This window comes from Salmo trutta, chromosome 26 (genome assembly GCF_901001165.1).
Source record: "Salmo trutta chromosome 26, fSalTru1.1, whole genome shotgun sequence".
NCBI lineage: Eukaryota > Metazoa > Chordata > Actinopteri > Salmoniformes > Salmonidae > Salmo > Salmo trutta.
The window spans coordinates 24,426,266-24,439,556 of NC_042982.1; the positions used below are offsets into that span (position 1 = coordinate 24,426,266).

The 13,291-nt window shown below is 46.6% G+C and overlaps 1 protein-coding gene across 1 annotated transcript in view; it reads right to left on the bottom strand.

Annotated features, from left to right (window-relative positions):
• Positions 1-651: 651 nt before the first annotated feature.
• The window catches only part of LOC115163487 (mediator of RNA polymerase II transcription subunit 13-like), a 31,202-nt gene continuing 18,562 nt past the window's right edge, over positions 652-13,291 (bottom strand). Inside the window, exons 16-30 of the mRNA XM_029715405.1 lie at positions 12,302-13,194; positions 11,971-12,138; positions 11,241-11,464; positions 10,954-11,149; positions 10,408-10,783; positions 9,941-10,157; positions 9,602-9,793; positions 9,153-9,376; positions 8,924-9,066; positions 4,498-4,656; positions 4,175-4,360; positions 3,811-3,956; positions 3,534-3,698; positions 1,713-1,813; positions 652-1,560 (exon numbers count right to left, since the gene is read on the bottom strand). Coding sequence (XP_029571265.1) covers positions 1,428-1,560; positions 1,713-1,813; positions 3,534-3,698; positions 3,811-3,956; positions 4,175-4,360; positions 4,498-4,656; positions 8,924-9,066; positions 9,153-9,376; positions 9,602-9,793; positions 9,941-10,157; positions 10,408-10,783; positions 10,954-11,149; positions 11,241-11,464; positions 11,971-12,138; positions 12,302-13,194 — 3,523 coding nt within the window. The 3' untranslated portion in view covers positions 652-1,427. The remainder of the gene's footprint in view (positions 1,561-1,712; positions 1,814-3,533; positions 3,699-3,810; positions 3,957-4,174; positions 4,361-4,497; positions 4,657-8,923; positions 9,067-9,152; positions 9,377-9,601; positions 9,794-9,940; positions 10,158-10,407; positions 10,784-10,953; positions 11,150-11,240; positions 11,465-11,970; positions 12,139-12,301; positions 13,195-13,291) is intronic.

The following is a 13,291-nucleotide window of genomic DNA, read 5'->3' on the forward strand; positions in this document are numbered from 1 at the left end:
TAGGGGTGCCAGAGCAGCGAACAGTTTTGACTGGGCTGAGCGGGAACTGTGCTTCCTCAGAGGTAGGGGGGCCAGCAGGCCAGCGGTGGATGAGCGCAGTGCCCTCATTTGGGTGTAGGGCCTGATCAGAGCCTGAAAGGTACGGAGGTGCCGTTCCCCTCACGGCTCCGTAGGCAAGCACCATGGTCTTGTAGCGGTTGCGAGCTTCAACTGGAAGCCAGTGGAGAGAGCGGAGGAGCGGGGTGACGTGAGAGAACTTGGGAAGGTTGAACACCAGACGGGCTGCGGTGAAAATAAGGCAGTGATTGGATGAGGCTTTGGGATGAGATGTTCTTAGTTAGCCAATTCCACTTTAACCGACCTGCCAAATCCCTTTAGCTGGAGTAGGGGCTAAATGAGGGTAACCCTAAACCTGTGGTCCATTAAGGATCCATCTGAAACCCACCCATTGCCCAGTCAATCCCTAAAACAGCTCATTAACATGCCAATCCAACACTCACCCAGCAGTGAGGGAGTGGCTAACAAGGAAAGAGGTAACATTTGCATTAACTATGATATATTTAAAAGCAAGGGTTAGAATTATGTACAGGTAGAAAACGCTACATTCCCCAACACGGCAAACAATGTTTTCATAACAGAGACCAAGAAAAATTATAGGTAGACGCACTTTATTCCTAAAACAGAAGCTGCGGCACACATGTATATGTACACACACACACACACACACACACACACACATATACACACACACCTCTAAATCTGTCATATAAAATATATATATAATCTGACAATCTGTACCTCACATCCCATTTAACTGAATGCATTGAATTACTGTGCAACAGACTCTGCCACTATAGCTGAGCTGTAAATCCTGTCCACTCAAAAGGAAGGGATATAAATGCCCATCCTACCCATCTGTACATCAGGGGAATTAAAATGTAAATACCCTTTAAAAAAAAAGACTAAAAGCAGCCTACAGCAAATGCAGTTTACAGTTTTGTAATTCAAAAAAAAAAAAAAGTGATTACATTTTAAACCAATTCCTTTTAAAGTGAGATGGCAATACACACCATCAGATTTTTTATATATAAAAGATAAAGAAATAAAAAATGACAAATTTAAACTTACAATAAATAATATATATGCAGGCATTTCAATAAGCTAACATTTTATCAGAAGGTTGAACTCTAAGATAATTAAAAAGACATCTTATTCTCCTTTATGAAAAGTCTCTTATCCAAAATGATAAAATGGACACTTGGCATTTGATTGATAGGACACCTCCAGTGCTGCCATGGAGACGCTGGCTGGGGGAGATTCCTTATGGCCATGCCCTCACCCTGAAGTGTTGAGGGTCCATCCACTCCAGGAAACCCCCTCCCATTAGTTTCATGATGAGCTCCATAGATTCCACTTGATATCCTTATTCAAAGCATGTTCATGATAAAGTTGTACATCTGATTGAGCACCACAAAGTGAACAGGGAGACAGGATCGCCGGTCTTGAGTGGCAGGGTCACACGTCAGCCAGGAGAGGGCATTGTACTGCTCCAGCACAAACCTGTCAGAGGCAGAGAACACATCACTATGTATAACTAACTATACATTCAATTCCCCTATATTTCCTAATAAACCTATGCTCTGCCTATCAAATCAGTGTATTTCCCATTTATGTTATTTCATATGGCTTCCATTCCATATTGAGCAGTGTACCTGAGCACATCTGAGGTGTGGTTGGAGTCCAGAGGGTGGGAGTGTTTGCTGTGGAGAAGCTCATCTGATTGGACCGAGGACACGTGCAGGTGCAGGGAGGCCTGGGGAGTGACGACAGACAAGAGGTCAGCTAGATTAACACAAACGTCACACCAGTTAGATTAGAAAAGGGAAACATTCAAATGACAAGTACGCATTTAAGTAAAGCATAAAAAAGTGCTGCTGAGTTTTAGGACCAGTGAAGAACAAACGCCTTTGGGAGCAGAGTGAGTGTTAGGTTAACTGTCAGATGAGCAGTAGGTAGGTACAGTACCAGTCAAAAGTAAGGACACACCTACTCATTCAAGGATTTTTCTTTATTTTTACTATTTTCTACATTGTAGATGCTGTAACCAACAAAAAAAGTTAAGAATCTCAAATACAAACTATATTGTTTTACAAAGTAGCCACTTTTGCCTTGAAAGGTTTGTACACTCTTGACATTCCCTCAACTAGCTTCATGAGGTAGTCACCTGGAACGCATTTCAATTAGCAGGTGTGCCTTGTTAACCTAATTTGTGGAATTTCTTTCCATCTTAATGCGTTTGAGACAATCAGTTGTGTTGTAGGGGTGCAAAACAGAAGATGATATTTTACCAAATAGGCTATATAAGGCCAAATAAGTCCTTATTATGGCAAGAACAGCTCAAATAAGCAAAGAGAAACAGCAGTCCATCATTACATTAAGACATGAAGATCAGTCAATCCGGGAAAATGTAAAGAACTTTGAAAGTTTCTTCAAGTGCAGTCGCAAAAACCATCAAACTCTATGATGAAACTGGCTCTCATGAGGCCCGCCACAGGAGAAGACCCAGAGTTACCTACCCAGAGTTACCTCTGCTGCAGAGGATAATTTCATTAGCGTTAACTGCATCTAAGAAAGCAGCTCAAATGCTTCAGAGTTCAAGTAACAGACATCAACTGTTCAGAGGAGACTACGTGAAATCAGGCATTCATGGTCAAATCACTGCAAAGAAACCAGTACTAAAAGCCACCAATAAGAAGGAGACTTGCTTGGGCCAAGAAACACAATGGACATTAGACTGGTGGAAATCTGTCCTTTGGTCTGATGAGTCCAAATTTGAGATTTTTGGTTTCAACCGCCATGTCTTTGTGAAACGCAGAGTAGGTGAACGGATGATCCTCGCATATGTAGCTCCCACCGTGAAGCATGGAGGTGGTGTGATGGTGCTTTGCTGGTGACACTGTTGATGATTTATTTAGAATTCAAGGCACACTTAACCAGCATGGCTACCACAGCATTCTGCAGCGATACGCCATCCCATCTGGTTTGCGCTTAGTGGGACTATCATTTATTTTTCAACAGGACAATGACCCAAAACACACCTCCAGGCTGTGTAAGGGCTATTTCACCAAGAAGGAGTGATGGACTGCTACATCAGATGACCTGGCCTCCACAATCACCTAAACCTCAACCCAATTGAGATGGTTTGGGATGAGTTGGACCATAGAGTGAAGGAAAAGCAGCCAACAAGTGCTCAGTATATGTGGGAACTCTTTCAAGACTGTTGGAAAAGCATTCCAGGTGAAGCTGGTTGAGAGAATGCCAATAGTGTGCAAAGCAGTCATCAAGGCAAAGGGTGGCAACTTTGAAGAATCTCAAATATATTTAGATTTGTTTAGCACTTTTTTGGTTGTGTGTTATTTAATAGTTGATGTCTTCACTATTATTCTACAATGTAGAAAATAGTAAAAAGAAAAAATTGGGAAAACCCTGGAATGAGTAGGTGTGTTCAAACATTTGACTGGTACTGTAGGTACCTTGAGGAACAGTGGGCACTGGTTCTGTGCCTGGGGGCAGGCTGACCAGAACCAGTCAGGCAGGGGGCCAGCCTTGGCTGTGGAGATTAAGTAGCCCAGGGCCATAGGCTGCTGCAAGATGTTCAAGGCCTCCTCGTGGGACTCCATACGATCTGTGCTCTGGCCCTGGAACACACCAGGACATAGGTTGACAACAATACTTATTCAACCTTCATTTACCAGCAGTCAGGTAGGCATCCGCCTGCTGGTAATGTTGGGGAGGGGCAGAGGGGCTTACCTTGCTGCCGTCTCCCCCCTGGTGATAGTGTCCACCGGGGGAGTGAACGGGGGAGGTGGTGGGGGAGTTGGGCAGGATGTTGATGAGATCAGGGTCCACCATATCATTATCAAACAGGTCAAAGATGCCCATCCCATCTGAACCATCTATGAAGAGGGATAAACAAAAGGGTCATTCAATATTATGTCCCATTAGCTCAGACAGAGAGCTGCTCCTTCTCCCTGTTTCAGTAACATCGCCGAGTGGAGCCAGACTACAGCCAGAACCAAGAAACGCATCAACATTTACAGTGTGTGTGTGTGTGTGTGTGTGTGTGTGTGTGTGTGTGTGTGTGTGTGTGTGTGTGTGTGTGTGTCTGACTGACCAGGGTTGATGGGGTTGAAGGCGATGTCTAAGTTCTGTTCGGTGGTGGCGTTGTTGACCTGCACCATGGCCGAGGTGGGGAACACCAGGATGTGGGTGCAGGATGTGTCCTGAGGAGTGCTCAGCTGGGACGTCTGCATGTTCAGAGTGGTGCTGCGGCCGAACACTGAGCCTGTCGACACAGAGTCTACACACAGCAGAGAGAAGGGTTAACACGATACAGACATCACCAAAACATTTCAGAAAATTCAGTGGACTCAAACAGGGGAAGCAAGGCTGCACTGTGCAGCCATTGCTCAAGGTTCAACTTCTGTTCATTTTTACCTGGCATGATGACAAAGGAGCCTTGGGGCTCCATAGCAACCAGGCAGGCACTGAGGATGCTGGGAGTGTCTGCGGCAGAGATGCCACACATCCTGCAGGTCTCCTTGAGGCGCTTGCTGAGAGACTGCAGGTTCCTCCTGCTCAGTAGAATACTCCAGTCTGGAACACAGAGGGAGACAGGGAGGATGTCATCAGTCAGGGCACAACAAATCATGTACAACTCACTGTATATACACACTCCATGAACAAAAGTATGTGGACACCTGCTCGAACATCTCATTCCAAAATCATGGGCATTACTATGGAGTTGGGTTCCCCCTTTGCTAATATAACAGCCTCCACTCTTCCGGGAAGGCTTTCCACTAGATGTTGGAACATTGCTGCAGGGCCTTGCTTCCATTTAGCCACAAGAGCATTAGTGAGGTCAGGCACTGATGTTGGGCAATTAGGCCTGGCTCAGTCAGTGTTCCAATTCATCCCAAAAGGTGTTCGATGGAGTTGAGGTCAGGCCTTTGCCAGTCAAGTTCTTCCACACCAAATCAACAAACCATTCTGCATGGACCTCGCTTTGTGCACGGGGACATTGTCATTCTGATACATTAAAAGGCCTTCCCCAAAATGTTGCCTCAAAGTGGAAGCACAGAATTATCTAGAATGTCATTGTATGCTGTAGCGTTAAGATTTTCCTTCACTGGAACTAAGGGGCCTAGCCCGAACCATGAAAAACAGCCCCAGACCATTATTCCTCCTCCACCAAACTTTACAGTTGGCACAAGTAGACTTCTCCTGGCATGCACCAAAACCAAATTTGTTCTCCGGACTGCCAGATGGTGAAGCATGATTCCTTACTCCAGAGAACATGTTTACACTGCGCCAGAGTCCAATGGCGGTAAGCTTTACACTGCTCTAGCCAACACTTGGCATTGCATGGTGATCTTAGGCTTGTGTGCGACTGCTCGGCCATGGAAACCCATTTTATGAAGATCCCGACGATTGGGTCTTGTGATAACGTTGCTTCCAGGCGCAATTTGGTTGTGAGTGATGCAACAGAGAACAGATGATTTTAACGCGCTACACACATCAGCACTCGGTGGTCCCGTTCTGTGAGTTTGTGTGGCCCTTCCACCTTCTACACACTTACAGTTGACCGGGTCAGCTCTAGCAGGGCATAAGTTTGACAAACTTACTTGTTGGAAAGGCGGCATCCTATGACGGTGCCACGTTGAAAGTCACTGAGCTCTTCAATAAGGCCATTCTACTGCCAGTGTTTTCCTATGGAGATTGCATGGCTCTGTACTCGATTTTATACACCTGTCAGCAACAGGAGTGGCTGAAATAGCGGAATCCACTAATTTGAAGGGGTGTCCATGTCTCACACACAGTCAAACGTTTGAACACACCTACTCATTCAAGGGTTTTTCTTAATTTATTATTTTCTACATTGCAGAAGTGAAGACAACAAAACTATGAATTAACACATGGAATCATGTAGTCACCAACAAAGTGTTAAACAAATCAAAACATTTTATATTTGAGATTCTTCAAAGTAGCCACCCTTCATGACAGCTTTGCACACTCTTGGCATTCTCTCAACCAGCTTCATGAGGTAGTCACCTGGAATGCATTTCAATTGACAGGTGTGCCTTGTTAAAACCTCATTTGTGGAATTTCTTTCCTTAATGCGTTTGAGCCAATCAGTTGTGTTGTGACAAGGTAGGGGGTATACAGAAGATAGCCCTATTTGGTAAAAGACCAAGTCCATATTCAAAATGGCAAGAACAGCACACATCAGCAAAGAGAAACGAAAGTCCATTATTGACTGACCTTCATGTCTTAGAGTAATCTGGAAAATATCAAGAACTTGACATTTCTTCAAGTGCAGTTGCAAAAACCATCAAGCACTATGAAGAAGCTGGCACTCATGAGGACCGCCACAGGAAAGGAAGACCCAGAGGTACCTCTGCTTTAAAGGATAAGTTCATTAGAGTTACCAGCCTCAGAAATTGCAGCCCAAATAAATGCTTCAGTTAAAGTAACAGACATCAACTGTTCAAATCGCTGCAAAGAAACCAGTACTAAAGGCCACCAATAAGAAGAAAGAGACCTGCTTGGGCCAAGAAACACAAGGAATGGACATTAGACAAGTGGAAATCTGTCCTTTGGTCTGATGAGTCCAAATTTGAGATTTTTGGTTCAACCGCTGTGTCTGAGACGCAGAGGTGGTGAACGGATGATCCCCGCATGTGTGGTTCCCACCGTGAAGCATGGAGGTGGTGGTGTGGGGGTGCTTTTCTGGTGACAGTGTGTGATTTATTTAGAATTCAAGGCACTTAACCAGCATGGCTACAACAGCATTCTGCAGCGATACGCCATCCCATCTGGTTTGCGCTTAGTGGGACTATCATTTGTTTTTCAATAGGACAATGACCCAAAACACACCTCCAGGCTGTGTAAGGGCTATCTGACCAAGGAGGAGAGTGATTGAGTTATGCATCAGACGACCTGGTCTCCACAATCACCTGACCTCAACCCAATTGAGATGGTTTTGGATGAGTCTGACCACAGAGTGAAGGAAAAGCAGCCAACAAGTGCTCAGCCTATGTGGCAACTTGTTCAAGACTGTTGGAAAAGCATTCCAGGTGAAGATGGTTGAGAGAATAGCAAGAGTGTGAAAAGCTGTCAAGGCAAAGGGTGGCAACTTTGAAAATCTAAAATAAATTAATTTGCATACCACTTTTTTGGTTACTAAATGACTCCATAGGTTTAATTTCAAAGTTGATGTCTTCCCTATTATTCTACAATGTAGAAAATAGTAAAACCCTTAATAGAGTAAGTGTGTTCAAACAGTTGAAGTCAGAAGTTTACATACACCATAGCCAAATACATTTAAACTCAGTTTCACAATTCCTAGTAAAAATTCCCTGTCTTAGGTCAGTTAGGGTCACCACTTTATTTTAATAATGTGAAATGTCAGAATAAAAGAAGAGAGAATGATTTATTTCAGTTTACATACACTCAATTAGTATTTGGCAGCATTGCCTTTAACTTGGGTCAAACGTTTTGGGTAGCCTTCCACAAGCATCCCACAATAAATTGGGTGAATTTTGGCCCATTCCTCCTGACAGAGCTGGTGTAACTGAGTCAGGTTTGCAGGCCTCCTTGCTCGCACACGCTTTTTCAGTTCTGCCGACAAATGTTCTATAGGATTGAGGTCAGGGTTTTGTGATGGCCACTCCAATACCTTGACTGTTGTCCTTAAGCCATTTTGCCACAACTTTGGAAGTATGCTTGGGGTCATTGTCCATTTGGAAGACCCATTTGCGACCAAGCGTCAATATATCCACATAATTTTCCTTCTCATGATGCCATCCATTTTGTGAAGTGCACCAATCCCTCCTACATCAAAGCACCCCCACAACATGATGCTTCACGGTTGGGATGGTGTTCTTCGGCTTGCAAGCATCCCCCTTTTTCCTCCAAACATAACAATTCTCACTATGGCCAAACAGGTATATTTTTGTTCATCAGACCAGAGGACATTTCTCCAAAAAGTACAATCTTTGTCCCCATGTGCAGTTGCAAACCGTAGTCTGGCTTTTTTATGGCGGTTTTGGAGCAGTGGCTTCTTCCTTGCCGAGTGGCCTTTCGGGTTATGTCGATATAGGACTCGCTTTACTGTGGATTTAGATACTTTGTACCCGTTTCCTCCAACATCTTCACAAGGTCCTTTGCTGTTGTTCTGGGATTGATTTGCACTTTTCGTACCAAAGTACGTTCTCTAGGAGACAGAACGAGTCTCCTTCCTGAGCGGTATGACGGCTGCGTGGTCCCATGGTGTTTATACTTGCGTACTATTGTTTGTACAGATGAACGTGGTACCTTCAGGCGTTTGGAAATTGCTCCCAAGGATGAATCAGACTTGTGGAGGTCTACAATTGTTTTTCTGAGGTCTTGGCTGATTTGTTTTGATTTTCCCATGATGTCAAGCAAAGAGGCACTGAGTTTGAAGGTAGGCCTTGAAATACATCCACAGGTACACCAACAATTGATTTAAATGATGTCAATTAGCCTATCAGAAGCTTCTAAAGCCATGACATCATTTTCTGGAATTCTCCAAGCTGTTTAAAGGCACAGTCAATTTAGTGTATGTAAACTTCTGACCCACTGGAATTGTGATACAGTGAATTATAAGTGAAATAATCTGTCTGTAAACAATTGTTGGGAAAATTACTTGTGTCATGCACAAAGTAGATGTCCTAACCAACTTGCCAAAACTATAGTTTGTTAACAAGAAATGTGTGGAGTGGTTGAAAAAAAAAGTGAATGACTCCAACCTAAGTGTATGTAAACATCCGACTTCAACTGTGTGTGTGTGTGTGTGTAGATATATATTATACACACACACACACCTCTCTGTGTGGCATACCTCGTAACTCTCCGTGGCCCATCCTGCCCAGGCGGCCAATCACCACCCTCCAGGGAAGTGATGTCACCTGCACCAAGCCTAGACACCACTCCCACAGCTTCTGCAGGCCCAGTCGTCTGGCTGACCCCTTTTTCCTCCGAGCCCTTTACAGAGGACACAACAAAGTCACAAAAGAGACAGATTCTGAATTGAATTTAAGTGTCTACCATTTGACATGCGTGTCACTGACCTGTTTGGCACGTCAATGCTGATGATGCATGTCTCCAGCAGCTCTCCTGATTGGTCAGTACAGGAGGCCAGGAGCCAGCGCTGGTCATGCGACAGGCAGTAGCCCACAAACAGCACATTGTACTTCTGAGAGGCCTCTCCGAACGTCTCCCCCAGCTCTGTCTGCTTGTCCTTGATGGGCGCCAGGATGAACGGTGGTGTGTACAAACGCAGACACTCCGGCCTCTGCAAAGGTGTGAAAGTCAAAGGGTCAGACCAATAGTTCCTTATGTGTCACTTAGCAAGCTGCATTAAGTAAGCCATTTTGATTTATTCAACCGAGCAGTGGTCTCTTGGATCATCAAACAAACCATTCACATTGTGACAAGTTTCTAGAACTGATAAGCAGTCTAAATCAATCCATTAATAATATTTGTGAGGTTTTAGTGCAGTTTCCGATGTGTTGTTTACCTCTGAGCTTCTCAGTGCCATGTCGATGGCCAGGCCAGGGCCAAAGCCCGTCAGAGCCTTGATGTTGGTGTTGCTGGGGAGGGGCCGTCTGCACTGGGTGAACACCGAAAAGGCCAGGGACTTGAGGTGCTGACCATAGAGATGGCGCTCCTCAATGCGCACTGGCTGCAACAAGTACTGGCAGGGAATGATCTGACCGACACAACAAATAGTTAGAAACCGCCGTTTTAACCACACCAAACCCATAGGTGTTTGGCTCTTTTGACAAGTTATCTCAATGTGCTGAACATAAATATGAATGGTCTGCAGTCTGACTACATGTGTCAAGTTCTCCATTACCTGCACAGACACAGAGTTTCTGATGTGAGGCGGCAGGAACTGGAGCATCTCCACATAGCAGCGCAGCAGACCCAGCGTCCACACACTGGAGTGGGTGTCCCTCTCCCCGTCCTCGTAGCTGAAGGGGTCCACGATGTAGACCACAATGGACGGGGGGAACGTCACTGCATGGGACTCTCCGTCTGTAGGGACGCCAACCTTATCTCTCTCCAACGTGCTATAGAGAGAGAAGCACTCGGGTCAAAGGTCATACAACCAATAATCAACTAGCTATGTATTAGATTAAAGACATTTAGCAGGCCAAATGTTCTCTTCCAGACAAGCCGTGGATAAAAATGGGCGAGATGGGTAAGGTCGTAATTCAGCCTATTCCAAGTGTGTGTAAATTACAAACTCAGGGCTACAAGTGGTGCTACAGAAAATCAGTGTGACTAAACCAGAGGATGTCAGATGGTGAGGGTACATACGTCTCCACGGGCTCGGTGGTGGCCTGGGGCTGGTTGGCAGTGGGGCCATTCTCTCCTGTGGTCTGAGCACCCGACTGGGGCCCGTTCTGGGAGACGCTGCCCTGCAGGCCTGATGTCCCGTATGGTGTGTAGGAGCTGGGCTTGGCCGAGGGCATTCCTACCCCCCCTATCCCTCCCACTGCCTGGGGGCCTATGGTGGAGGAGGGTGGGGTGCTATTGGTAGGCTGGCCAGTGCTGCTGCTGGTGGAGTTCTGGGGGCCTGAGGAGGGGGTGGTGGAGCAGGGAGACTGGGAGGAGGAGGACTGGGGGGAGGCCACAGTGGGGCTGCGCTGGTTCAACAAAGAGCTGTCCAGAGACTGCTCAGCCAGGTATGGAGCTGAGGAGAGTAACAAAAATGTTGAGAAAAAGAAGACCAATGTCAGATATTAAGAGACTCCCAACTTGCCTTTGTAGAAGCCAAAACAAAAACTATAAACACAAGAGATCCCAGCTTTTATTCAGTACAATCTCCTAAAATAGAAGATGGCAATCTAATGAACGACGTACCCAGGTCATGCCGGCACACTTGGGCGTAGAGTTTGAGTTTGCTGAAGGCCTCGCTGTTCCCGTTGCTGCTGGCCATCTTGAGGAACCAATCACTGAGGGGCTGCTCTGCCAGGTTCCTGCCCTCTGCCGTACCAACCCGCAATATGCCATCTGCATGAGTCTTACAGATTGGTCTGTGCTGACCCAGTCGACAGGCCTGCAAAGAGAAAAACATGGGTAAACATACCAATTTTCTTAAACATGTATATTTTATTAGACTATGGGGGAGGGGGTGTCTATCTGCTTACCTCGTACACGGCCGTAAGGTCCTTGAAGAAGCTCTTAGCCCCGCGGAGCAGAGCCTCGTTCTCAGGACAGACGACTACATATCCCACATCCCTGTGGGAGCCAAAGGGGTCCAGCAGCAGCTTCTCCCAGTAAGGCAGGCCGAAGGGCGACAGCACCACAAAGTCATACTCATAGCCCACCAGGAAGGTAGGGATGGGCAGGGGCTCTGGAGACTCGTCAGTGCCTAATGGTTCAGAGAGGGACAGTCAGACTCATTGCAAAGTTTAGTTAAAGGCGGCAGGTAGCCTAGCAGATAAGAGCATTGGGCCAGTAACTGAAAAAAATGCTTTGTGTAAACTTAAACCAGATATAAAGTATGTAGAAAAGACAATGGACCTATATATTCTTTTAATAATATTATTTGAGAACTAACAAAATAAAAGCTAGACAATCAGGGTAAATTACATTTAGAAAACAATGCATTTTGTAGTATGGATTTGGTCATTATGTTGGAGCAAAATAACACAGCATTAACCATGGCAAAATGCATGTAATTGCAGGAAATAAGATTTAAAAGGGAAAAGATTCTCAGCTCCATGCAGACATTTACAGAATTGAAAGAATTCTCTTCAATTCAGCTGTGCCGAAAGGCCACCACCTAAGCCCCTTGTTGATACAGAAAAAGCCCTGGATGCATTCATCTTTAAGTATTATTATCATCATCATCATCATCATCATCCTTGTGTTTACCGTAGGATCCCCTGCCGGCCATCTTGTGAAACTGCTGCCAGGTGAGAGGTCCCTGAACTCCCCAGGACCGTATGCTCCTCTTCTTCTGGATGGCATCCTGGAGTACAGGCTGGAGGGAGAGCAACACCCGCAGCACGTCCTGAGAGAACAGCCTGCTCACTTCTGCAGCTGGACGGGGAAACAGAGGGTGGGAGGGATCAGCATCATACAAACACACATCCAACCAAGAAGACTGAGTTTCACATAAGAGTAGGAAGAAAGGAAAAGAAGGAACAAGAGCAGGAGGGGAAACAAGTTTGTGCATTGTCAATGAGTGAAGGAGCAGACTCACCTTTGCGTTTTGGCCAGTTGTGTAGACACGTACTCTTAACCAGTGCCTCGTCCACCTTGCCTCCTGACATGTTGTCCATGAACTGCCGGCCATGCTCCAGAGCCATGTAGCAGTCGTTATAGCAGTCCCTCTCCTCCACCCGTAGAGAAGAGCGAGAGGGGCCTGAGGACAGAGCCCTGGGGTACTCCACCCCAACCATGGGGGAGAATGGGTTGGTACACTGGTCCTGCAGCAGAAGGATGAGCTCGTCTGGGGGCCTCTCTTTGGGGTTGCCAGTCCTGTGAAGGGAGGCAGCGTGCAGCTCCTGGAAACGCCTCTCAGAGTCCCGGCCAGCGTCCGAGTCGCGCCCCACCACGTCCAGCTCGTCCTCCAGGAAGAGCCCAGCCGAGCTGCCATAGCGGCGGTTGACCACGGCGCTGAAACCGCAGGTACAGGGGTACTGGGCCTCGCCGTTGTCGTTAAGATACACGCCCACGTCTGCGCCACGGATGTTCATGTTGCACACGCACACGCAGCAGCTGTCAAAGTTACAGTCCTTGAAAAGGTTCATGACGGACTCGGAGAGGATGAGGGTGACGTAGAGGCTATGGGCCTCAGGGATGGAGGGCACGGTGGCTGGTTCCACTGAACTGAGAGGTCGGCAGGTGGAAGGGGTGGAGGCGGGCGAGTAGAGGTCAGAGTTTTCGTATTTGAGTGATCCCTGGACACTGGCTGGCCCTCTTGGGGTGCGTGGGGTACGGGGAGTGCGTGGGGTGGGGGCGGAGAAGCGGGGTGTGGCCGGGGAGGGCAGGATGCCCATGCCGCTGTTGCTGGGTGGGGCACTGTTGGACATGAAGGGCGTGTGGGTCTGAGGTGTGTAGCTCTGGTAGTCTGGCTCAACACTGGGGATGTTACTGAAATAGGGAGACAACAGCACAAACATTAAAACCCCTGACACACAAGTGGGTACATGAGACTTGTATAATTCAAGGGGACCAGTCTGATTGGTTA